The 25,910-nt window shown below is 43.8% G+C and overlaps 1 protein-coding gene across 1 annotated transcript in view; it reads right to left on the bottom strand.

Annotated features, from left to right (window-relative positions):
• The window catches only part of MGAT5B (alpha-1,6-mannosylglycoprotein 6-beta-N-acetylglucosaminyltransferase B), a 164,299-nt gene extending 138,615 nt beyond the window's left edge, over positions 1 to 25,684 (bottom strand). Inside the window, 3 exon segments of the mRNA XM_033139432.1 lie at positions 14,553 to 14,619; positions 14,621 to 14,666; positions 25,537 to 25,684. Of these exon segments, the coding sequence (XP_032995323.1) occupies positions 14,553 to 14,619; positions 14,621 to 14,666; positions 25,537 to 25,604 (181 nt within the window). The 5' untranslated portion in view covers positions 25,605 to 25,684.
• Positions 25,685 to 25,910: the final 226 nt, after the last annotated feature.

Here is a 25,910-nt window from a genome sequence, read left to right as displayed (position 1 = left end):
CTCCACACCAAAAAGGTAAGTAAAGTAGGTGGGTAAAGAGGTGGCAGGCACAGAATGCTTCCTCTTCTACTACCTTTGAACTATTAATGGGCAGGAAGGAGGGCCTCTGTTTGGGAAGCCCATATTCATCTAGCAGGGGACCAAATCTTCACCCACTTGGATTGTTGAGGGTATTGTATCCTCCTTTCCGAGTTGCCCTGAGGTTGTTGTTTTTCTCATCTGATTTGCAGTTTTCCAGGGAAGCTGGGACCATAGCATATATCCTGAATTAGCCTTGGTGTCTAAGGCTGCAATCCTATGCATACTTACTTAAGAGAAAGCCCCATTGAGTTTGGCGTGGCTTACTTGGTATCAACAACACTTTTTTTTATTTATACCCTGCCCATTCTGGCTGGGTTTCCCCAGCCACTCTGGGTGGCTTCCAGCACATATAAAAACATAATAAAACATCAATAAAACTTCTGAGTAAGCATGTGCACGGTCATGCTCTTGATTTGCTTCAGGTTGTCTGTGTGTGAGACTGTGTGTGCTGCAGGGTGGAAGGTATGATTTGAAAAGATGTTCAAAATGTGTGAAAGATTTATGTTGAAGCAATGGGGTAAATTAGCAAGAAAGGGAAGGGAGGCAGAGAAATGTTCTCAAATGGCTGTTCAAAAGAGCTGTTAATGTTAACAATGCAGCTCAACCCCCCACCCTGCAAATTTGCTGCTGGGCCCACCTGAAGGCAACTTGCTGAATTATCCACTTGCATAACTCATGCACCTATTCTCCATCTGGTCATCCATTTCAGGATATGCTGACATTTCTAGGCTCAAACAGGACGGACTGTCCCTGGTACATGAATGTTAGTGCACAGCAGTCAAATAAAAACCCAGCCATCTGACAAATCTACTCCAACATATTTATTTGATTGACCTCTTGAGGCAGAAATGGTAGCATTGGTTGTTAGAAGGCCTTATGCCCTACCTAGGGATAAGGGAGAAAGTTTATTTTGTCTGCATTTTAATGCGAAACTACATAATTCACACTTTTTGAACCAATATGTTCACCAAAACACAGCTATCCTTCAAATTTGGTAATTTTTGCAATGCAGTTCACCAGCCAATGTGTGCATAAATGTATGTATTAGGTAAAAGTGTACCAAAGAAAATGCACACATTGGTGAAAATAATATACAAAATGTATTATATTTGGGGAAAATTGGTTAAAATGTGTGTATATTAGTCAAAATTGTGTAGAAAATGTGTTTACTGCTGCTCAATTTTCATGGAGATTTTTTTTTAAAAAAAAAAAAACAACCAGGTTGCTGCAGAAATGTTGAGAATTGAATTGAAGACTGGAATGATGAAAAACCAAGAGAAAGGGGAAATGATGAATTTATCCATCCCTAGGCATCTGGCAACTCTATTCCAACACCTTTATTCAATCTATTGGGGGGGAGGGGCGATTAAACACAAGTATTGAAGCAGAAATGGTAACACACAGGAACAGCGCATCCCGTTTTGGCACTTCAGAAGAAATGGGAAGTACCACTGCAACTGCTGCCAGCACCACAACCACACTGCCCACCTCCACTGGCATCGGCACCAATTTCCAGCAAGGTCTCACAGAAATCTCACAAGGTCCCTCGCACCCCGTGAGATCTTGCAAGATCTTTGCCAGAAATGGGTGCTTCTCCACTGGTGGCTAAGATGAAGGTGGGTGTGGTGCTTCAGGGGCCTCCAAAGCCTGAGGCGGCTGCTTCACCCCACCTGAAAGGTGGGCTGGCCCTGATTGCACAGATGGGCAGGTAGAACGCCTTGTGCCCTACCTACGTTTTAGGTCAAGAAGGCGACGCAAAGGTCTGAATTTCTAGGACATCGCATTTGGAAGGATGGCCACACTTGCATGTCTAGCAGAAGTGCCTAGGTCTAAGAGAAACCCCATTACTCAACGCCTGCGCCATAATGCCAATGCTCCACAAAACAGGAGCCAGAGCAAAAGAGGCAAGCTGTCAAGAAAGAAACCTTACGTTCCAAAACAAAAGCCTTTGGGGCTTTCTTCATTTTCCTGTCGAGCTCCGAAAAGACAAATTCCATCTGGTTTAGAAATTGGACAAGCAGGCCTGTCATTCTGGGCTCCTGTACGTGATTAGAGGAAGGAGCAGAAACAAAGAAGCATTCTGCGAAGGTCTGGGAGGTCAGAATGAGGGAGAAAATTAGTCCCCTACCAGACAACCGCTGCCCTTTTAGGTCGGCATTTTGCGACTGTCTCTTGGCAGCAGCCCAGGGCCGAAATGAACATTAACTCCCATTGGAGCTTTGTCTATGTGTTCCAGAGGCCATTGCGTATGGCTGATAGACACTGAACGCCACAAAAGTCTTTTAGGGGAGAGCTCCCCATCACAATAGAAAATGAGCTTGTTTTCCTTTCACTGCACTGCAAATAATTTTAACTGCTTCATGCCCTACAAGGTCAGGAATGCTCATTCATGTTAGATTTGGGGAAGGGCTGGTGGCCTCAGCTGCTGGATCAAAAAGACAACCGCTCCTCTCTCGACAATGGGTTGCTATAAAAGGAGCTAATCAGCCTTCAGAGGGGGGAACTACAATTAAGCATTCCATACATGGAATGAAAACCGATGGTAGAAATTGCACTCCTAATAAAAATGGGGATTAAAACTGCTTTATAAACCCACAAGAAGCCCTGAAAGATACGCTTGGAAAGTAAGATCCTATGAATTCTCCTGCTAATTATTTTAATGTTTTGCAGTTTAGAAAGAGCAAAGAAATCTGCCATCACAATGCACAGGGCGGAAGAACAAGACAATAAGCTGCTGTTTCTGGCATGGACTCTTTACCTTTTTTATAGCAGCTATGGTGCTTGCTGGGTGACCATGGGATAGTCATCATCTCTCTGTCTAACCTACCTCACAGGGTGTTTATGAGGACAACATGGGGAGAGGGAAGAACCATGTATATGCTAGCTTCAGCTTCCTGAGGAAAAAATGGGGCAAGAATGCAAAAATGTAATTAAATATATAAACCATATGAATGAGCAAATTCATACCTAAATACTTCCAAGTGGTCTATAGACATTGGGTGACAGACCCAAAGCAGTCTATTGGTTTTAATAGGTCTACTCTGAGTAGGAGTATCATTGGATATCACTAATACAAGGCCATGGAACTGTAACTTTTCCCCAACACTATGGGGGGGGGGATAGTAAAATCAGGATATTGTGTGCCATAAACAGAAAGCATAAAGATTCGTAGGAAGACATTTTGAGATGCAATTTGGCAAGCACATCCTAGCTAATACCCCTAATCTTAAATAACCAAGACAGACAGAAAAGCACTTGAGCTCTTCACTGTGGGATTTCTGGAAAGGGCCATTATATTTGAACAGCTTGGTTGTAAAAATGATGTCTCAGACCTTGCAATGTGCTATGAATTCAGTCAGCTGCCTCATTGAAAGAGTAAGCCCCCTTGAGGATGCTGCTCCATTCATCTGATCCTTGGCACGCAGCATGGTTGCTCAGAAACAAACACAACCATCACAAGCTTCGCTGCAGGTAAGATGCCATTTCTACCCTTCGTCACCAGCAGGCAGATCTCACTGGCTCAGCACCTCTGGAAGCCTCTAGGCCATCCTGCAGGGACCACAGGGCAAGCCAGTCTTTTGAAAATCAGGTTTATCAGATCAATTCCATCTGCTACCAGAGCAGTGAGAGTCCTCAACAAGAGCTTCATCACACTCCCATCTAATCAAGTTGCTCTGAAAGCTGCTGCTACACTCCGTAACAAGGAAGCCCATATGATGCAAGAGAAAGACCCAAATTCAGCGATCGCATCGTAATATAGAAATGCCATGGTGTTGATTCATTAGCAACAACAAAATCTGCCCACAGACCATTCATAGGGAAAAGTTATTTCATTGATGCTGCCTGGAAATGGGACCTTAACCAATGCATAACCCATTGTTCCCAGAAAAACTCCCTGGGGCATGAGAAGATCAATGGTCCTCTAAGCTGACCTTTTAGAGATGATTCACATTGTGCCATGGTGTGAATACTCAATACATGGTATGTGCATAGACTCACTACACACACACACACACACACACACACACACGGATATCTAAACACCAAACTAGATTTTACATTAGCTACATATTATTATTGAACTGCTATGCACTTCTCATATACACATTTCTGTATACAATTTCACCTATTATACTAGGGTTGAGTGCACCCCTCCCCATCAGCCCCATGGTCTCAGTCAGGCTGACCCACCCAAGGCCAACTAGGGAGCCACTCACCCCAGATCTGGTCTGGACAGGGCTAATGTTCACTGTATACCACATGACTGTCCTGCCAAGAAAGGGACTTCGGACACATCCTCTGCAGATGCAGTGATTCCATGGCAAACATACAGAGGTCCTTTCAACAGGGGAAATATGACCCCTGAAAGTAGAAAATCTGAAAATCTAAATAATTTATTGCCCCACTCGAGCTCTTGATTGATGATCTCCCATGACAATTTCTTAAAGAAAGTGATGAATTAGTTGTCCCTAGTTGCCTGCCTTTCTTCCATCCTGAAACTTAAGATGGCTCCCAAGCAGTTCCCAGGCTGACTCCCATCCAGGCACTGACTGGAGCCAGACATGCTTCACTTCAGCAACATTGCTGCATCATGTGCTTTCAGGCTGTGCCACGAAATAAAAGTCCTGTCCCACCTCATGCCAAAGCAAAGCTACTCTCACCACCACCACCAATGGTATTCTTCGTGGGTGGAGCATCAGAAGGGTCAGGCCAGCTCTATTAAGCAGATGCTACCAGCTGGGGGAGCAGCAGTAATGTCTCTCCTCAAACCTTTCCTCCTGAGCCACATTCAGCTCTGTGGGAGATAAAAGTTGTGTGTGCCAAAGGCTTGCCATGCTGTCTCATTGCTAGGGTTAAAGTAAGACTCTACCACCAGTCCAGTCATCACTCCAGTACATGGGGTGGGTGGGGGCATCGTCCTTTGCTTCAGCTAGCAGAATGTATTGGGCTGGATGTGGATACCACACTACAGGGACTGGCCCTATGAAAATGCTCAAAATGAATAGGGAGCCCAAACCCCAATGATCTGTAATGGCTATTAGACACGGGAAGGTATTCACAAACTATTGTGCTTTGGAACCAGCAGCAGTCCTCTAGATGACTAAACAAAGGCACTGTCACAGGTTTCTGCATCGGAAGTGAGAATTCAAATGACATATTGTTTGCATTACAGAAGGTTCCTGTTCTGTTTGGGCATTCTATCACTCCACAAACCTTTTTAAATGCTTTGAAATTTCAGAGACAGATTTCATATGGAGCTGGGTTATTTGTCACACTGTTGTAAGGCACCATAACTTTTGTTGTTGTTGTAACAGAGTCTTAGGAGGAGACTATCAGCTTCTGCCCAGCCTTGTGCATCAGGCACCTGTGAGGTTTATTCATAATAATCTATCCAGTTGTGCCCATGCACAGCAGTCATGCTGTTTAACACTAAGTGGCTGATTAGCAATAAATAGCTGATTTAGTCAAAGTGCCACATATAGGCTCCCGTGGAAGTTTCTGCAGGTAAACAGATTTTGTAAGATCATTAATGCAAAGAAAGGCTCTCATTGTTCAAATAAGGAGGCAGGGGAGGGTGAATTTTGTTAGACAGCGGTGAGAAAACCAACACATATCAAAATTCCCTCCTCTCCACATCTGCTCGAACTATAGTGGTCCCTTTGCTTCTGGTGATCAGGGAGTTTTACTTGCATTCATGCACTTAGAAAGTGAATTCTCCACACAACCAAGGCATTCTCAGGGAATCTCTTGTGCAAAGCTAGTGCCTGCAGATGTGGTAGAAGGCAGTTATGGAACAGTGATGGTAGCAGGAGTTCAGACAAACCCCTTTGTATGTTAGAAGCAGGCCTGGGGGAGTTTCAGGGCTACATGGGGTAGTCTCATCCCTCTGCAACCAGCCATGCCTCCCCTGAGCTGCATGCCAAGTGTTTGAAGCAGCCCTGAACCCATCTGCATGTGGAGCTCATTGGTGCAAGGGGGATTCTGGGCCAATCAGGATTCTCCCACATGTGGAAAAACCCAAGAGTCCACACACACATAACTGTACACATTCATTGTCTCTTTCATAAAACAACATGGTAGATTTTGAAGTCACTGAGTCAGGTTTATGGACACTGATTTCTTAAGGAGTTGAAGAGACATGGGGCTCATCTACACTTCTGCTTGTCCTGTGACTAGAAAGCATGGGCCCAAGTGGTTTTCCCCTTGCCTCATTCCTATTCCAGGGAAAACCCACTCTTTAGTGCTAAATCAGAGAAAATCTAGAGAAAAACCAAATTGCCATTTGCTGCAGTTGGGCTCTAAAGAGTAGTTTTCCTCAGAGTAAAGGAGTGGGACAAGTGGAAGTGTGGATAAGCTCTTACCCTAGCTGTGGGTTGTGAAATAGTGAATTTTAGAGGTAAGAGGGAAATTGTGATTGGAATAGAAGGCACACTTGTGGACAGAGCAGGAGTCCAGAACCGGAAATTACTCTGGAACAGAACAGAAGAGGTGGGTTGGCTAGAAAAGCTACAGACCAGAGTTTCAAACAACCCTAGGATTAGGCAAAGTGGGGGAGGGGGCTTTCAAATAAAAGGGTATTAGGTTATCAGTTACTATATTTTTACTGAGGAAGAGTCCCCATTTGCATTTTCCATCTCAGGCATCAACAGATCATGGGTGATTTCTGGAGAACCCCGAGTTACCACCTGCAATTGGTACTTTTGCTGCAATTTGCAAACAAACATTGTGCCAACTGGAAATTATTTCTGTATATTCCTTAAGTCATTGCATACCAATTTATTTTCCTCCAAATGCAGCTGTGGAGGCTCACTGGCAATGTAATGAAACCTGTATCTGCTTCTACTATTGTGCCTACATTGTGTGACCTTTTAACAATTCATCATTCTTTGATGGATTAGTGATGAATTCTAAATGAAAGGCATCATTTTAAAAAAGAAAGAAGGAAGGAACAAAGAAACTTAGGTCATTTGCAGGAGACTCTGATCTGGCAGAGACCTTTGTTTAATATTGATGATAATAACAATAGCAATAGAAGTGAGCAGAGGAATTCTGTCAGTTTCCCAAAAGCACAGTAGAAATCAGCACCAAGCCCTGACTTTCTGAAAGCACTCAGCATTTAGTCTCCCATGGTGTGGCCACATTTTGTATCCATGTGCAATTCTGAAAGGCACCACAACATTATGAACATTTCACAGCAGCATTTAAACATCTTGCTTTGTGATTTGATGACTGACTGGCCCGTTTAAATCCGTAGGTGTTCAGATAAAACAGTCATTAGGGATTTATAACAACTCCACTAGATATAGCTAAGCAGAAAAACCAGAATGTCTGCTCTCTCTTTTTTTCTTAAAGGCAGCAAAATTGGAAGCTATTCAGACTGACTCCACAAAATGGAAAGGCTAATGTGGGGAACAAGGCTATTTTATTGAATTCAAAGCATTTATACCCTACCAGAAAAGCTCCCAAGGCAGTTTACAAATCAATAAAAAATAACACAGTCCCTTTCCTCTAGTGTACAATCTAAAAAGTTGAGGCACTAAAAGGAAAAGGGATGGGGAGGGAAGAGGGTACACTCTTATGCACATTTACTTGAGTGCAAATAGCCTCCAAATATTGTTATTTGCATTTGTCCACCACATCATAACAGGCATGCTCTCTGTTTGTAAGAACTAAGGGACACCATAAAATACATGCAGCAATGGTTTCTCAGTGGTGAAGCTGATCCCCTCAGCCATCTTTCCAGAAAAGCCTACACATCAATTCATTAGCTCAGTTCCCAAGCTGAGCAATTGTGATATGCCAAATCAGAAGTTTCCAGGAGAAGAAATGCTGTTTCAGCTGCACTGGTTTGAAAATGATGAAGCAGTTGGACTTCCTGGTAAGAATTCCACACCTTCCAAGGAGGATGATTGTTTACACAGTGCCCTTAATGGGCATGCATTTTCCTATAGCATGCTTTCTGATTTCTGTGTTGATCTATGAGGAATCGCTGTGTCAATTCATACCTAACACTAAGCCATGGTTTGGGAAATTGGCATGTGTTTGAACATCTGAAGCCAGTCTACAGTCTAACCATGATTTGTTTTCTGCCAACAAACCATGATGTGAAGCCAGAAAGAGAAAACACAAGAGCAGCTAGAAAACTAAACAAGCTTAGGGAAAACAACCAGGGCTTTTGCTTCTCTGTGAAACAACTAAAAATTTGATGAACAAATCATGGTTTAGTGTTATATGCAAATACAGACTTTGCACATTTTTATCATATGTATCGCATATGGAAGCTGATCACCAACTCCCTTGCATTAAGATCAGGACTGGTGAGAGAGAATACATTGTTTTGGTTGTTATATGGAAGAAGGCATGTTTAGATATAAATGGCTTCGGTCCAGTATACCTGAAGGAGCGTCTCCACCCCCATCATTCTGCCCGGACACTGAGGTTCAGTGCCAAGGGCCTTCTGGCGGTTCCCTCACTACGAGAAGCCAAGTTACAGGGAACCAGGCAGAGGGCCATCTCAGTAGTGGCATCCGCCCTGTGGAACGCCCTCCCACCAGATGTCAAAGAAAACAACTACCAGACCTTTAGAAGACATCTGAAGGCAGCCCTGTTTAGGGAGGCTTTTAAAGTTTAATAGATTATTGCATTTTAATGTTCTGTTGGAGGCCACCCAGAGTGGCTGGGGAAACCCAGCCAGATGGGTGGGGTATAAATAAATTATTATTATTATTATTATTATTATTATTATTATTATTATTATTTATTAGATATTCCACAGGTATCATTATTCATATTTTTCACCCATAGCCAGGCCCCAGTTGTGATGAAAACTGCAAAGCCAACACAGCAATGGGGGAATTTACAATTAGACACTGGAGAGCTTGATGGTAGCTCAGTCCTGGACATAATAAAAAAAGGCTCCTATTTGGGAACAGGGATTGTTGGCCAGTGTGAAATATATGCCTACCTTAAGGAGACACCCAAGCTTCAATGAAATGTGGACACTAAAGGCAACGGGTGGAAACCATTGTTCAAGCTGCTTTTGCTGTGCAAAACCCAGCCAAGTAAGTCCTAATCCTGCAGTAGCAGATTTAATGGCATTCACAATGATTAGGGAGATGGTGGGGAGAAAGAGAACCAGCTTTGTATTCTCCTCCATCAGGGAGAAAGCTAAGCCACGTATCAAAGAGGCAGCATTACACGATAATCTCTTTTGAAGTCAACTAAGCATTTTGCAAACCAACAAAGGAATTTTGGAACCAACCTATCAATTTCCTGCCCAGCCAATATGCTCTGTTGGGCTTTATTTTTTTTAATGAACAACAGGGCAGGATTTATCTTTGAGGAGGTACAAGAACTCCTAGAGAACAAGACTTGGAAAGGCTTATCAATCTGTACCTCCTGAGATGTAGGCTTGCATAGGGAAAAGGCCAACATGTTTTGGTTTCTCTTTTGGATTTTTCAGAGTAAAACACTGAGATCATAAGAATCTAGAGTTGAGAGCTGGAATGGACCGTGAAGGTAACCCCCTGCAATGCAGAATTTTTTTTGCCCAACGTGGGACCAGGAGCATACATAGAAGAAGAAAATGGCGGTAAAGGAAAGTGGATATGAAGTTATTCCCTCAGAACAATCTGTCCTTAACAAGGAGACGTGCCAAAAGAGCACCATTCCAGTGCTGATCTGTGAGAAGAGAAGCAAAGAAAGTGTTGGCTAAACCAGAACAACTGTTTATAAGAACATGGCCTCCATTTCTCCAGACCCCAGAATGGGACTCTGCAATGAGAAAGAGTTCTGTGTGTTCTTTCCCCAAGTCTTCAAATGGCATTGGGAGAGGCTTTCACTTTTTATTAGATTCCACAAGAGCAATGTGGCTTCGTTTGGGATTTAAAGACACACCAGCTTGATTAAAAGTTGGGTTTCAAGAATTATTGAGGAGAAGGGAAAGAAGAGTCCCTAGGACAATTTCAGTAAAGCTATGCTGAGGTGGTAATAGTGTGATTTGTAGGAGTGGGAGCAAGGAAATGACGCTGAGCTAGTTGAGGAGGGGGGGAATAAGATTATATTATATATTTCATTACATTCTGTGCCAGCAGATCACTGCAACCAGCAGGCATTTCCCCCTACTGACTTCCCACTGCAAGCCAATGAAACTGAAGTAATCTTAAACTTAAACCAAAAGTTATCAACACCACAGTCACAAATAAGGGTTCGAACGCCCCCAGGAAGTTATTGAGTGGTTTCATCCTTGCATTGCCGCTGGCTAGTTATATTTTCAAACTCTACAAAGCAAAACAAGAGAAGAATGTAGAAGTATAGGAAAGGTACAAAACCATGAGAAGCTGCAAGTTTAATTTCATGAAAACCATTTTCCACCCCCATCCAATTAATGGTGGGAAATTACCCTCAGAAAGATATGGATTGTCAACAATATAAGAAAGAGGAAGGAGACCTGGAAAAAAACACATTCATAATGTTTGACTTTCCAGCAAGGTTATTCCATCTGGCTCACCAACACGAGGGCTGGGTGTACTTGCAATAAATGTAGTACGCCTGTGTTTTGACTATCAAAAGTAACTTAATTCTCTGCCAGTTCCAAGATCTCAGAAACCCACTCCATGGTAACTCAGAGCAGGGCTTTTTATTGTGGACTTGCCCCTGTTCTGTGGAACAGCATTCCTGACGAGTTACAACAGGCACCCACCTATCTGCACTTTGAACTGTTGAAGACATTTTTGTTTTGTCAGGCTTCCCAAACTGGATAAATGGATCTTTGCCCACAAGTGTTCATTTGTTACCAAGGATTTGGTCTTGATTCATATGTATTGATGCTATTGTGTTTTTAACTTTTAAAATTATGCTATGTGTAAATTGCCTTGAGGTGGTGGTTTAGAAGATAAATAATAAACCTGTTGTTGTTGTTGTTGTTGTTGTGACTTGGAACCATGTTATTATCAGATGCAACACATAGTTGACCAAGAATACAAATATCAGAAGGGTTGATACTTCAAAATGGATGGCAAAGCAATGGAGCAATGTCATTGGTGTTTATTAATCCGCACAGAAAAGCCTCCTACTTAATAGCACCACTTACAAAAATGGCAACCATGGACAGCACTATTCTCTCAGATCCCAATTGCATGTTATACAGTACTTCCACCATGACCTATTTTAAAACAGCTTTCATATTGCTTCCAGGCAATTTTACCTTTGCGAATGCTCTTTAAAACACACACACAAGATGTGCTTCCAAGTAGCAGTCTCACTGTTGCCTCTTTTGAAGTTAAATGGAACTTTAAATTATTCCTTTCCTGTCCTCTCTCAATATTACACAGTTGTTAAAGAGAAAGAAGCTACGATACACACCCACAACCTGCACAATTTGACCCTTCAACATCCCATTTATGTAGTGGCATGTGTCTTGTGCTGCAGAGACACAAATACAGGTAGCCAAATTGTCACTCACATCTATTTTGTATCTCCCATCTCCCCCAAAATCAAAGTTGCATATCAGAGAGACTCATCTGCTTCCAATGGGAGCAGTCAATTGTACTCTGCAATTTGGGGCTAGGAGTACTGCTAGACAGCTGCTCCCTTCAGCAGCCAGAGTGCTGTTGCTTCTGCTCCTCTTCTGACTTGATAACGTTTTTGAGATGAATTTAGAGAGAATTCCACCCCTCTTCTTTTACTACCCCTATTGCTGGGCTATCAAAAGGCAGACATTGGGAGCTGTCGGTCAGCTTGCCCAATTCACTGAAGTGCAGACTATGTGTTACTATTAAATGCATGGCAGCTGCCGCTTCATGTCTCATGATACTGCCTATATGATTTTGAACGTTTAAAAGGATTCCCTTCTCCCATGCAAACCTGCGTATGATAAGGTTATCAATGACTCCTATCCACGATGGCCATGTTCTCTGCCTTGACTATCAGAGGCAATATGCCTTTGAATACCAGTTTCTGGGGGGATCACAAGTGGCGGGGGGAGCTGTTGTGCTGAGGTCCTGCTTTTAGGCTTCCATAGGCTTCCCATTGGCCACTGTGGGAAACAGGAGGTGCTTGACTGGATGGGTTCATTGGCCTGATCTAGCTGGACACTTCTTATGTTCTTATCTGCTGAGAGCATTACCCAAGGTTCTGCCCCAGGCATCTACCTCCCAGCCCAGCCTTTGGTTACTGGGAACAAAGCCTTTTCTGTAGCCATGCTCTGATCACAGAACTCCCTCTTCAGTCACATTGGTCTGGAAATTTTTGCCCCAAGCTGTCCTAGTTCTCCCAGCGGTAACAATATGGACCTGCTTAATATTTTAATTGTTCTTCTGCATACATGAATTTCAGGCTATTTTAAGCTGGATTAGCCTGCGTTTTTGTGCTGTTTAAATTGGGAATCGTAAACTGCCTGAAGTCTAATCAGGATGGAAAGGCAGAACAGAAAGTTTTTAATTAAAGGTGATGTTTGACAGGATGTTATCACACTCAGCATTTCCTACATCACTGCTCCAATTCATTGGCGGCTGCTTGGGGGGGGGGGATGAGCAAATGCTGAGTGCCCTGTCATAATGTTTTAACTAAATGGTACAAGGTGGATGGGAATCTTTTTCTGGCCTGGGGGCCACATTGACCTCCAGGGGCCACATGCTGGTGGGCAGAGACTCTTACCTTTGTACAGAAGGCAACATTCCAGGCACACAAAGAGGTTTCCGCATTAGCCAGTGTGACATAATGGTTAGAGTGTTGGACTAGGACGTGGGAGGCCAGGGTTCGAATCCCCACTCAGCCATGACATTCACTGCTGACCGTGGGCCTTTCACCATCTCTTAGCCTAACAGGGTTGTTGTGAGGATGAAATGGGGAGGAGAAGAACCATGCACACCACCTTGAGATTCTTGGAAGATAAAGGTGGTATAGAAATCATTAAGTAAGTGTGTTTCTCTATCCGCTATCCAGATAAGCCAGAGTTCAATAATATATTCCAGCCAAGCAAAAGTACAGGGGTGTTACAGAGCATGGCTGGTGGGGGTGTGGCCTAGGGGCCAGAAACCTGGAGGGCAGCATTTGACCCCTGACCATGAGGTTCTCCACTCCCTTGAACTAAAGGGAGGAATCAGATAACATGCACACAAATTGTAGGAATGCACAATGAGGATTATGGGACTGCTCAGGATGGTCTGATATGTGTGCACATAGTCCTCATGTTCCTACAAACTGGGACAAGAACCCACTAAACAAAAGCAATGGATCTGGAAAGACTTCTACTTTTGCACACTATGGTGGCACAGATAGTCATGCAAGAAACACTGAAAAACTGTTAAAATATAACAGTTTCAACATCATACGGTCCTTTTATAGCCTGTTGATCTTACTAGACAAAGCAGGTGACCATTTGCCCCATAGAAAAATGAGAATGTGCTACTCCTTCAATCGTCTGGTGTGAGATGTTCAGAGCCAATGACAGAGGACTCACTTAGACCACAGAGATCACAACAGACACAAAACTCCCCCGCTCTGTTTCCCCAAGGTGAAACAAAGGGATGCAAGAGTGATTACAGGCAATGAAACCGTACAAAGTTAAATGTCATAGAAAAGCAATTTGCTTTTTCTCAGCTCTGCTCTCCAACCACCCGTCTCACAGGGCTATTGTGCGGACAGATCAAATAAGGACTGCACAAAGGAGGAAAACACCATAAAAATCTTATGTGAAGGAGAAAACAGTGGCAACCACAGCATTTTATATCAAAGCAAAAGTGTGTGCCATGGCAAACCTGCATGGCTATTCATACTCCAGAAGAGAACCACAAGAAATCACGGCCCATGCTTTCATTCATGATTACCTTCCTAGGGGCCGTCCAATGACAACCCCCAGAATTCTCTTCCCATTTTATGTTGCTTCAACCAGTTAAATGTAGGGATGCCAGATTAAAACACTAAATAATCATTTTTGCCTAAACTCCTTGCTGTAGCAAATGATGATATTGTGAAGGTGAGGTGAGATGGGAGGCATGAAGAGGATGGGCTGTCATCTTTACCCACACTGTGTGGTGTGTGAGGCTGCTGACTGGCCAGGAGTGTTATGGTCAATGAATCAGGCCCCCTATTTTTGGAAGGGAGATCAGAAGAAGACTGCGGAGGGCTGGGTGGGAAACGATCAGGAGAGGATGCCTCAGAAGGTAGCGCCCACTCCCCTGCGAAGGGACCCACAGAAGCCAGCAGGGACATTATTTATTTATTTAAGACACTTATACACTGCTATATCATTGGAACTTTCAACAATGCAGAAGGAAAACACATCAAGGCCCCTTAAAGCTATGACCACTATCTCAGCACAATGCAGATGGCCCCATGACTAAGATACCCCACATCTGGCTGAGTGGCAACAGCCTTTCCTACTTTATCAGCCATGTGACTTAAAGGCAAAAGCTATTTTTCAGGTTGCTGATCTGACAAACATAGTCAAATGAGTGATATGGAGTTACCTTCGGTCCTGATGGTGAATGGAGAGTCCCCCAGTCTTTTGGCTGAAAACTGACCTCCCAGTGATGTCCATTAAGAAGCAGAGAGTGAAAAATCCAATCCCAACCACAAATATCCTATAAAGGGAGACAAAAGAGGAGGCATCATCAGGTATAAAGCTAAGCAATAAGCAGGAGAAATTCCCTACAAATTCCCACTACTTTGAAGGAGCTTTAAGGATCACTTCCATCGCTCTGAAATCTAGCATTGCTTCCAGGAGGTGGGTAGTGGCTCCTCCAGGTGCCAGGTTTGGATCTGCCCTTGGAAACATACAGCAAGGAAGAAGGTTTTTTTCTACTAGCACGAGTGTGTAGAGCTAAGAGTTCTTTGCCACGGGGCAGATGATGCTTTGTCACAATCTGATCCTCAATCAACCATAGGCACTTACTTACAAAGTGACTTTGTTGTTCCCTTAAGTAGGAAATGACAAACCCAGCCATCAAAACTTCACCACTTTTTTTCTCATACTTGTTGGATTGAATAAGCTGTGGGGCAGGAGTAAACATTGTGTTAGCTGGAAGATAACACAGTACTTCTCTCTGCTAAACAAATTAATTGTACTTAACAGGAATGAAAGCTGCATGTATCAGAACACTCACCACAGGGCATAAATCTCCTGCACAAATGTCAGAGTAACACTTTTTGCACAGCTCCCTGTCATTTCTGAAGTGTATTCAATCATTTCCTGCACTGCCTACTTACTAATAAAATGTAAATATTGTGCAGCCTAACTGTGATGGGTCTTGAAGCCCTCTGCAAGAAATACCTCTGCTCACTCAGATATATATTTACAGTCTTTTATTATATACATATATACAAGTTACAGGACATGGTTTCATGTGTCTGAATCCTCGGTCGCAGGTCCAGGAGGTGGGGGTCTGCGACTCCGCTTCCAGCATAGGAGCCAGGGAAGTCCCAACCGCCTCCTCTGATCCCGGCGTTTTAACCCTCTCCTCTCCTGTGCTGAAGGGACCGGCATCGCCTCTCCATCTATCCCTGACTGGTCGAGCAGTGTTGATGCTCTCTGCTAGCATCCGAGAGCCTCCTCTCCTCTTCACTTCCTTCCGCTCACTCCCCTTCTCCCTTGGCTGTCCCTTCCTGCCTGTCTCCTTCTAAAGGCTCCTGCTCACTCTGCTCCCCCCCCCTCCTTGGCTCCATGGCATTCCCTGGCAGTCCCGTGACACTAACTTTGTTGTTGTTGTTCAGTCGTTCAGTCGTGTCCGACTCTTCGTGACCCCATGGACCAGAGCACGCCAGGCACGCCTATCCTTCACTGCCTCTCGCAGTTTGGCCAAACTCATGTTAGTAGCTTCGAGAACACTGTCCAACCATCTCATCCTCTGTCGTCCCCTTCTCCTTGTGCCCTCCATCTTTCCCAACATCAGGGTCTTTTCTAGGGAGTTTTCTCTTCTCATGAGGTGGCCAAAGTACTGGAGCCTCAACTTCAGGATCTGTCCTGACACTAACTTTAGCCAACAATAATGATTTTTTTAAATAATAATAAAAACTTCTCAAAAAAAACTTTGTCTTGGACCTCCAGGAGTTAGGTGTGTATAAATATGACATTTATACCAGATCTGGTCAATCTAGAGATTTTATACTAGCTGCCAACCATAGGGGCCCATGTTGCTCACTCCTGTTCTCTTTTAACCCCAACAAAGGTTGCTCTGAAGCCTGAGCTTGTGCTGTCCTAGGTACCTTAAGAGTCAGAGACTATTGGAATGCTACCATACATTTCACAATGGCAGACCACCAAATCAGACTGTTGTATGCTGTTCAGCCACTTCAACAACAATCTCTCTTCTCCCCAAAACATAATATAATGAAGTGGTACCTGGTGTGTGTCTAATGGCGGGGTATTTAATTGTCAGGGTGGGCCCTGCTTTGTCTTCAGCCTTTTCTCCAGATTCTTCCCACTGATTAGATATATATATATACACACACACTCATCATTATGCCAGACTTGTTTAGGCATTTGAATCTTCATAATTATAATCGAGCAAGGAGTGATGGTTAAACACTGCATTTAATTACTAATTTAGACCACTGGAGAAGCAGGGAAAGAAGGAAAGAAAAAAGAAAGAAAGAACCAAAAGGAGGGGAAACAGTCAAATGAGTTGCCTGGTTTAGAAGAATCTCATTAGAAGATGAAAAACTTCAAGACTGCAAATGCATTTCAGAGGATGAAACTGCAGCGCCTGCGGTACCGACAGGATCAGAATAAGTAAGTTACAAGAACTTCAATGGGGCAATATGGTGATCAGATAATTATGTTCACTCTGGTTTTCCTCAAGCAAAATAACCACTTGCACAGTATTTGATTTCCACCCTACCCCATTTTCCTAAGCCATATAATTGTCCCAAGAAACCCCCATTTCAAGATGCACCACAAAGGGAAGCTTTCTTATTCCTAACAGCGCAAAAAACCAGTGTGGCTTTGGATGTTTCTGCTTGCAAGGGAACAAGAGCAAAAGGCCACAATCTGGTTCCCCCCCCCCCCACACACACATACTTTGGGTGAGAAATTCCTAAGGCCACCACTGTCACTTAGTGTCACATCCACATTTAACATAAATGTTAGTGTAGCCCAAGCTAATCGGTACCATTCATTTGCAACTGAGACAGTAAGGAAGAAAACAGCACATATAATAAGAAGTAAGGAAAAGGTGAGCACACTGCATTAGAGCAGTATTGTGCACAAGGGAACGGGAGTATTGTTTTCGTGTTTTGCTATGTTATGCATTTTTGTGTTCTTATACGTGGTCCTGGGATAAAGGGTGCATAGAAGTTTAATAAATAAATCGTCATAATGAATAACTTTAAGTGCACATAGCAGCAAGATACAGTGATGGCCACCCATCGGGGTGGCTTTGAGGATTAGGCAAATTCATGGAAAATAATGCTAGCCATGTCTCCTAGCCACGATGGCTATGTTCTTCCACCACTGTTGCAAGGGAGTATGCCCCTGAATACCAGTTGTTGGGACTCACAAGTGGGGGAACTGCTGTTGAGCGCAGGTCCTGCTTGTGGGTCTCTCACAGGCATTTGGCTGGCCACTAGGAGAACAGAATGCTGGACAAAATGGTCCTCTGGTTTGATCCTGTAGGACTCTTCTTGTGTGGGAAAAGGTTTCCAAGTCTGTGGCTGCCGCATCATAACATAATATCACAATTATCACTTAGTTAAAAGTGGGTGGTCCTTTTTTGCCAATAGGTGAGCAGGTGCTGGAGTCCAGTGGCATAACAATTAAGAGCCAGCATTAACCTGCAGTCAAATCAGGAATGCTCACAGTGCCCTTCAACGTGACCAGATTCTCTCTACTTTTTCATTTTATTAAGAATAGAGCAATTCAACAAAATGTCACATTGCACAAGGATAATTTGCAGCTACTATCAATGGGAAATACCCATCTCCCCAGGTTAAACATGATCACATCCATCTTCCTTAGTAATAGTGTACAGTAAGGTAAAGGAAAAGGGACCCCTGACCATTAGGTCCAGTCGTGTCCGACTCTGGGGTTGTGGTGCTCATCTCACATTACTGGCCGAGGGAGCCGGTGTACAGCTTCCGGGTCATGTGGCCAGCATGACTAAGCCGCTTCTGGCGAACCAGAGCAGTGCACGGAAACGCCGTTTACCTTCCCGCCAGATCGGTCCCTATTTATCTACTTTCACTTTTGACGTGCTTTCAAACTGCTAGGTTGGCAGGAGCAGGGACCGAGCAACGGGAGCTCATCCTGTTGCGGGGATTTGAACCACCAACCTTCTGATCAGCAAGCCCTAGGCTCTGTGGTTTAACCCACAGCACCACCCGTGTACAGTATGCACCCTTTATTTATAAATAAAGGAAGATCACATTATACCAATCAATTTGGCTGTGGTGCACCTAACAGAAGCAAAGGTTCTTTTTTGTTTTTGTTTTTTTGTTTATATACTACTTTATGTACTAGTGGTGGAATAGCCTAGAAATTTTAGAAAACCAACACGGTGCAATACTCTTGCAGGAAGGGGTCCCATCAGCATCCCATGGCAGCAGCCAAGGCCAAAGAGTGGGGGGGGGGAGAGAGAGAGAGATGGATGCATATTCTCATCATACACAGATGCCCCAGGGGAAACCTTTCACTCTAACTCCCACAGAGGTTGCTTGGTGGTGTGTCTTGCTGCCTTTTTCAGCAATGCAGCTTTATAGTAGGTTATAGGTTACAGCAGTTTTACCATACTTGAATATATTTACGTAGGTTACATGCACGACGATTTCAAGCAGAAAGCTAGTCTTTCTACATTCATTTCTTTCCTACATCAACATCTCACCTTCTTTTGTTTGGTTATGTCTCTGGACCACATGCTTCAGCCCATAGTGCAGTCCAAGGGGAGTTTCTCTATTACAATCTTGTATGCACAAGCTTCTATGACCACATGTTGTTTGGGCTTGTTTTTTTTAAGATGGGAATGATCAGGACAGCGGAGGTGCCTGCTATTGTGTTGGGATTCTCAACATCTGGAGCAGGCATAGGCAAACTCGGTACTCCAGATGTTTTGGGACTACAACTCCCATCATCCCCAGCTAACAGGACCAGTGGTCAGGGATGATGGGGGTTGTAGTCCCAAAACATCTGGAGGGCAGAGTTTTCCTATGCCTAATCTGGAGGATGGGGTAGGGAGGCTGAATGCATTTCCACTGCCCTTCGTACACCATAAATATATTTGTCTTTATCAATATAGGAAGCTGCCGTATACAGAATAAGGTGGCTTGACCTAGCTAGCTCAGTATTATCAACAGTGACTGGCAGTAGCCCTCCAGGGTTTCAGACAGGGCTCTCTCCCAGCCCTAACTGGAGATGCTGTGGATTGAGCCTGGAAACTTCTGCATGCAAAGCAGATGCTCTCCCACTGAGCTTCATCTCTTCTGCTAACAAAACTATACACTTCAGCATGAAAGAAAGAAAAGAAAGAAAATTGGCCCTGAAATTAGTTTGAAACTTCTCAGCTTTTTTTATAGAAAAGACCCTAAAGCTAAAAAAAAAAAAAGTAGTCTACTCCAGCCAGTCCCTCCCCATGCCATCCTTCACCACAGCACAATAAGTCGGGTTCTGCTGTTCTATTAAGCCAACCGTCATTCAACATGAGAGAAGGTGACAGCTCTCCCTGATGGCTGTGTATAGCCCATGACACAACTGGCACAGCCAGTGAATTGCTACTGAGAGACGTATCCGTCCATCCAGCTTCTAGTTTTGCACGCAACCCCATTTTAGAGCTCATCTTGCATTAGGCCAGTCAGCTTTGCCATGGACCCTAGTAAGATCAAGGCTGGCACATTTTTTAAGAGTAAAACACACAATTCAGGAAGAGATGGCCTGGGTGGACCTCTCCCACATGAGCTCACCATGAGAATTTCTTTGACAGGGAGAGCTGCAACCAATCACAGCCCACTGGGATGAGCGCACCTGCATGATATACATGTCTGTCACATTCACATGTTACACATTTGAATTACCTTAGGGATGTTACACAGAGTGACAAATCTGGCTTTGCCACCAAGCATACACTCCACAAGGCAGCACTCTGACAAGGGGCATAGTGGTTAGAGTGTTGGACTAGGACCTAGGAGACGAGGGTTCAAATCTCCACTCAGTCATGAAACCAATCATTGTCCCTCAGCCTAACCTACCTCACTGGATTCTTGAGGGGATAAAATGGGGAGCTCCTTGTCAAATATAACTGTAATGATAGATAGATAGATAGATAGATAGATAGATAGATAGATAGATAGATAAGGGTGGATAGCTCAGTTGGTTAGAACATGGTGCTGATAACACCAAGGTTGCAGATTTGATCCCTGTATAGGACAGCTGAATAGTCCTGCATTGTTTGGGGTTGGACCAGATCAGTGGTGGCCAAACTTGGCCCCAGGTGTTTTGGGACTACAACTCCCATCATCTCTAGCTAACAGGACCAGTGGTCAGGGATGATGGGCATTGTAGTCCCAAAACAACTGGAGGGCCAAATTTGGCCACCACTGGACTAGATGATCCTCAGAGTCCCTTCCAATTGTACATGTCTTGGATTGTATTATAAATAAATGCATCTGTGTGACACATGCATTTTCAAATACCTGCTTGTCACATTCTTGATTTTGAGGTAAATACATTATGAAGGTACATTTGATGGGTTCATCATAGTTACACCTGGCCCACACTCCTCTTTACATAAGCCTTTCATTCTTGTCCTTCTGTAAAGGGAATAAATGCCTTAAACCTTTGTGGCTGTGTACCTAGTCACTAATCACTACGAAGATGAGTGTTTACAATTAAGACCTTCTGAAATTGAAGTTCTTCCCCACAATTCAAAAGGAGCAAGAGTCAACTGCGGCTTCTCTGTGAAGTGAGGGGAAATCACCATGTATCTGTTATTATTTCCTATATTCCAGCCAAGTACTGGCTCAACTTAAGCCCTGCATGCAGCAGTCATGGTTTCCTCTAAGTACTCCTATTCATAACAGGAGTCGAGGCACTTGAGGATGAGGACCCAGAATGGGCTGGGGTGGGGCTGATGAGGCAGAAGCCCCAGAGACTTCCCCTTCTCTGCAAATGGAGGAGGAGAAAGGCTCAGGGGTGTGGCCTGCTCTGGCGGAGGGGTAGGATTCACAGGGGGAGGTGGGTTTAGCAATGCCTCCTCGGGAGAGGCTGCACATCAATAGTAAAGAGAAGTTTCAGCCCCATAAGCAGAGTGTCCACCTGCAAGACAGGAATTCCCACAGGGATGTGAGTATCTGAGCATTCTCTGCCTCTGCTTAAAAGGGAGAATCATTGGAACAACGTTGCAGCCCTTGTTCAGTCTTGGACCTCTTGCTACTAATCTCAGACTCCTGAACTTTGGCCTTTGCTCTCCTTTGCCTTGCAGGAGCATCTGGTCTAGATTCTGCTCTAACCTAACTGCCAAGTTTGTACTGTTAGACTGCTACAATAAAAGTTTGCTTCTTTACTTGCAAGTAATGGCACCCATGGTTGGTTTTGGACAAAAGCTGCCTAAGGATGCAATCCTACACCAGCTCAGTGGGACTTCTGGGTAGACATTTATAGGAATGCACTGTAGGATTCCTAAATGACCTTACTGCAATGCCAATGTAATGTATTTTTTTATGATACAGTGGCATACCTATTGGTACACCCCATGTGAATCAATAAAATACATAGTACGTATAACTTAGTTACATTGAAGATTTCTGTGCTGCCCGTGTATGTCAGGTTGGTGTACAGTGATAAGAAAAGCACAGTCAGTCCAAGACATTTGCCGCCTGAGGCAAAGGGAAAGAGATTGCCCCTCCTATGGCATGTGCAGAAACTGAGCAGCCTGAATCTCATTTCAGCACCAAAAAATTGGACAGCGTCCTCCACCACACCTAAGGGCAGCAGGCTAGTTTAGTGGGTGCAAAATAGATCACACAGCACACACAGATCCCAACCTATTGCTGTTGGTCCCTGCCCTGCAGCATCTACTGCCCAAGGTGGTCACCTCACTCGGCCTAATTGTAGGGCCAGCCCAGAACAAAAGCAATAAATGCACAGAGAGAGAACACTACAAGATGAAAACACCAGATGTGGTAATTAAAGCAAGACCATAAAATACAGGAGAACGGATAAAACTTGCATTATTTTGCTGAAATACCTGAGCACATGAAATGCCAGCTGAGAGTCCTCCTTCTAGCTACCAACTACCAGCATTGTGATAAGAGAAAGGGGGAGGAGGAGCTCTTCCATCATGATTTGATCCTGCTCCACAATCTGCTGCATTACTGGCCATCATGCAGGTGTGAAGGGTTTAGGAGAACAGAAAGTCAAGACAATCTGAAACACATCTGAGAGGGAGAGCTGTTCAGGTGCCAAAAACATTCCATTGTTACAACAGTGTTTGACAGACGGGAGACATCGGATCATCCAAGGAGGAGGCAGGAGGGGCCAGAGAAGGTATAAGGTGAGGTGGCTAACCTGTGGCCTTTTGGTTGTTGCTAAACTAGAATTCTCACCATCCCTGACCATTAGCTATGCTGGTTGGGGCTGATGGCAGCTGGAGTCCAATGACATCTGGTCAACCACAGGTTCCTCACCCATGGAAAAAAGGGCTGCGAACAATACTGATGAATAGGCAGTGCAGAAGAGATCACAAGATCACAACAGAAAGTTCATTGGGGAACAGAATGGGAAGTATTGCAAGTGGACTGTTCTGTACATTATTTGGAAGTATAACGGTCTTGCTCTGCATGCTATGCACATGAAACTAACTGTCTTTTGTGAACTGCCCTGGGTAGCCTTAGTCTTGAAAGATGACATAAGTTGTTTTTTAAGCAAATATATATTGAATGGTCTCTGACTGATGCCAAAATTATAACCAAGGTGGTGCTGAGGTATTTTTTTTATGAAGAATAATTTACAATATTCTTAAACTAAAATCCCATAGCAGTATGTTTCCCCCTGGTGAGTAGCTTTAAGGGGAAATTTTAGATCAGGAAAATTGCCATACCACCAGTTTTCAAAGCAAGTGCATGGGATTGCTAAGATATATTTTTAAAATGGAAATCCTGAAAATGGTTCTCCTGCCACCCCACTAAACCCAGAGGGTCTTTAAAAAACAACAACCCAAAAAACTCTTATAAGAACAGGCTGTTAGGAGTTTTTATTTTGGTTGGGGTGCCAATGGCTTCAGTCCCTTCACTCTGCACATAAATTTACTATCTCTTCCTATTTCTTAAACCCACAAACCTGCTTATTATTAGCAAGGGAGACTAAGGTATTGCAAAACCAACAGACAGCTTTGGAATCTTTGTTGACCACTTTCCATTTTCATCTACCTGAGCTATTTACTTGACAGCTCTTTGCCAGGTAAGATAAGCAGTAGTTTTCTTATTAGGTTCATCTGAGTGAACAACAGAGTCATCTCTCACCTCAAGCTTCGCCACAACAGTACTAGCCTAGTCCCGTGGCCATCACCACCACCCCACCCCCACCACCCCATACTACAGATGTGAACTGGAGTTATGCTACAGCTACCTTCTAAAAATACTCAGCCTTGAAGGCAAGGGTGGACAACTTCTTGTTTTTCTGCTAAGGTCCACCTTTCCTTGGTGGTAATCTGCCATGAGCTGCATCTATGGGTGGGACCAAAGTTAAAGGTGCCACCTTCTCCCTATCTTTCATAGAATATTAAAGCATCCCACTAGGTTTTTTTTGGGGGGGGGTTAGAACAGGTGTGCGGAACCTTTGGCCCTCCAGATGTGGTTGAGCTACAACTACAATCCCTGGCCATTGATCACGCTTGCAGGGGATGATGGGAGTTGTAGTCCAGAAACACCTGGAGAACCAAAGGTTCACTACACCTACTATATCGTAACATTATATGCCATAATCCATGTCCCTTTTATATAACAGTCTTGCTCTTCTTGAGATCATTCTAGAGCATCCTTTCTCAACTTCGGGTGCCCAGATGTTGCTGTACTACAATGCCCACCACCCCTAGCTAGCAGAACCAATGGTCAGAGGTGATGGGAGTTGTAGTACAACAACACCTGGGGACCAAAGGTTGAGAAAGGCTGTAAAAGGTTCATGTACTTCTGCTGGGCAGCAGTGCAGTTAAGTGACTTTGGACCATGGACTTAATATGGGGGGGGGTAAGGGGAGAGCAGCATTCTTTAGATGGCAAACTGCGCTTACTTCATTCACTATGAAGCATTATAAGCCAGTCCTGCTGCATTTGGGAGCCCTCCTGCTCACTTTTTTGAATGGGGCCCTGGATTGACCGACTTCATGTATTTAGAGCATTCATACCCCATTCTTCAGCCAAAGAGGCTCCCAGAGTGGTTTACATACTGTCAGTTAGAACAAGACAGTCCTTGCCTGCAAGCTTACAGTATAAAAGACACAACACACAAGGGAAGGGGAACAGGGAGACAAGAAGGGAGGAAAGCAAACTCAGGTGCCAATGGTTCTAAGTCAAATAGCTGTTCTTATAATGATATGGATTTCTTAGAAAGTCTTGCTCTGGCAGCACCACTGCTGCTAAGTGCAGGGGTCCAGCCCTGGAGGGGATGGACCAAACAGCAAATTTAAGTTTCCCTCCCCCTTTGAAGCTCATCAGACTTCCTCACATCTGAATAACAAAACCCAGCATCCTAAACTTAGAAAGAAAGAACTTGCTTTGATGTCCACCTAGAGCAACTTCAATCAGTTTCACTTGCTCCTGATTTTTTTTTTTTTTTTCGTTCTTCACGCTCTTTCGCTGTGTGTATTTTGAATTTATGGACCCTTACGTGACACAACCAAGGGGGGGGGGAAAGTGCCACTGGAAGACAATCAGTGAATAAGCTTCAAATCTCCTTACATCGTTTCAAAAGAAGATAGCAGGAAGTCTGAGCATGGATGAGAAAGGAGCCCCAAAACAAAGGCAAGGGATGATAATGGCCCGATGAGGATCAACTGAAACACAATCCCTTAAAAAGCAAACTTTACATGGACACAGCCGTGAGTAGTGGGAATTCATTCATTCCACTGGGAGGCTTAAGAGGAAATTTATGTTATAGACCCAGAATCATCTCATAGCCGGCAGCCATCAATTTACACCAACCCATACCTAAGGATACCATGATAAAGTTTAGCATTGCACTGATCCCCTGCAATATCTACAAATATCAATAAGGATCGGTTTCACTCTGAGAAAATAATCCTCAACAAATCCCAGCATCATGAATGAGCTAGCAAACAATCTGCCAAACAGGACTGGCATCTTCCTATTTGCATTCAGGTGAGTTTAAAAGCAAACTTGCTTCTTATTGCAGGCATGCAGCTCAAGTGGCCTCTCCCCTTAGAAGGGGGAGGGCGAGGTTGTCAGCATGCAATCTTTAAGTGGTAATCACCACCCCCAGCATTCCAACAGGAAGGTATGTATAGGAGAACTTTACCTAAAAGGCCTCAAGGTGACGAGACATCTTCTGACCATTATTTTCCCATCTGAATTCACTGTAATCATTGTTCAAACTTTAAAAAAAAAAGGAAGGAAGGAAGGAAGGAAAGCAGACATGAAACAAGTCCAATCACTGTTGTTATAAAGAGTCCGTGGCTGGAGGCATTTTTTTTTTTAAAAGGATGTGTATAGAAAAGGAATACAGAATTGACCTAATAATAAATCCAGGTATATTAAAGGGAATCCAATCTTCGGTTCCCTCCCAGGTGCTCTGCCTCTGTTGCCGTCTGCTTCAGAAGAAATAGGTGTGAACCCAGAAAAGAGAACTGGGTGGTGTTGATTCGTACAATGTTTTAGTCACATTTTGAATGC

The sequence above is a fragment of the Lacerta agilis genome, chromosome 2 (assembly GCF_009819535.1).
Source record: "Lacerta agilis isolate rLacAgi1 chromosome 2, rLacAgi1.pri, whole genome shotgun sequence".
Classification (NCBI taxonomy): domain Eukaryota; kingdom Metazoa; phylum Chordata; class Lepidosauria; order Squamata; family Lacertidae; genus Lacerta; species Lacerta agilis.
The sequence above is the reverse complement of the archived record's forward strand: the minus strand, read 5'-3'. Positions and strand labels throughout refer to the sequence as shown.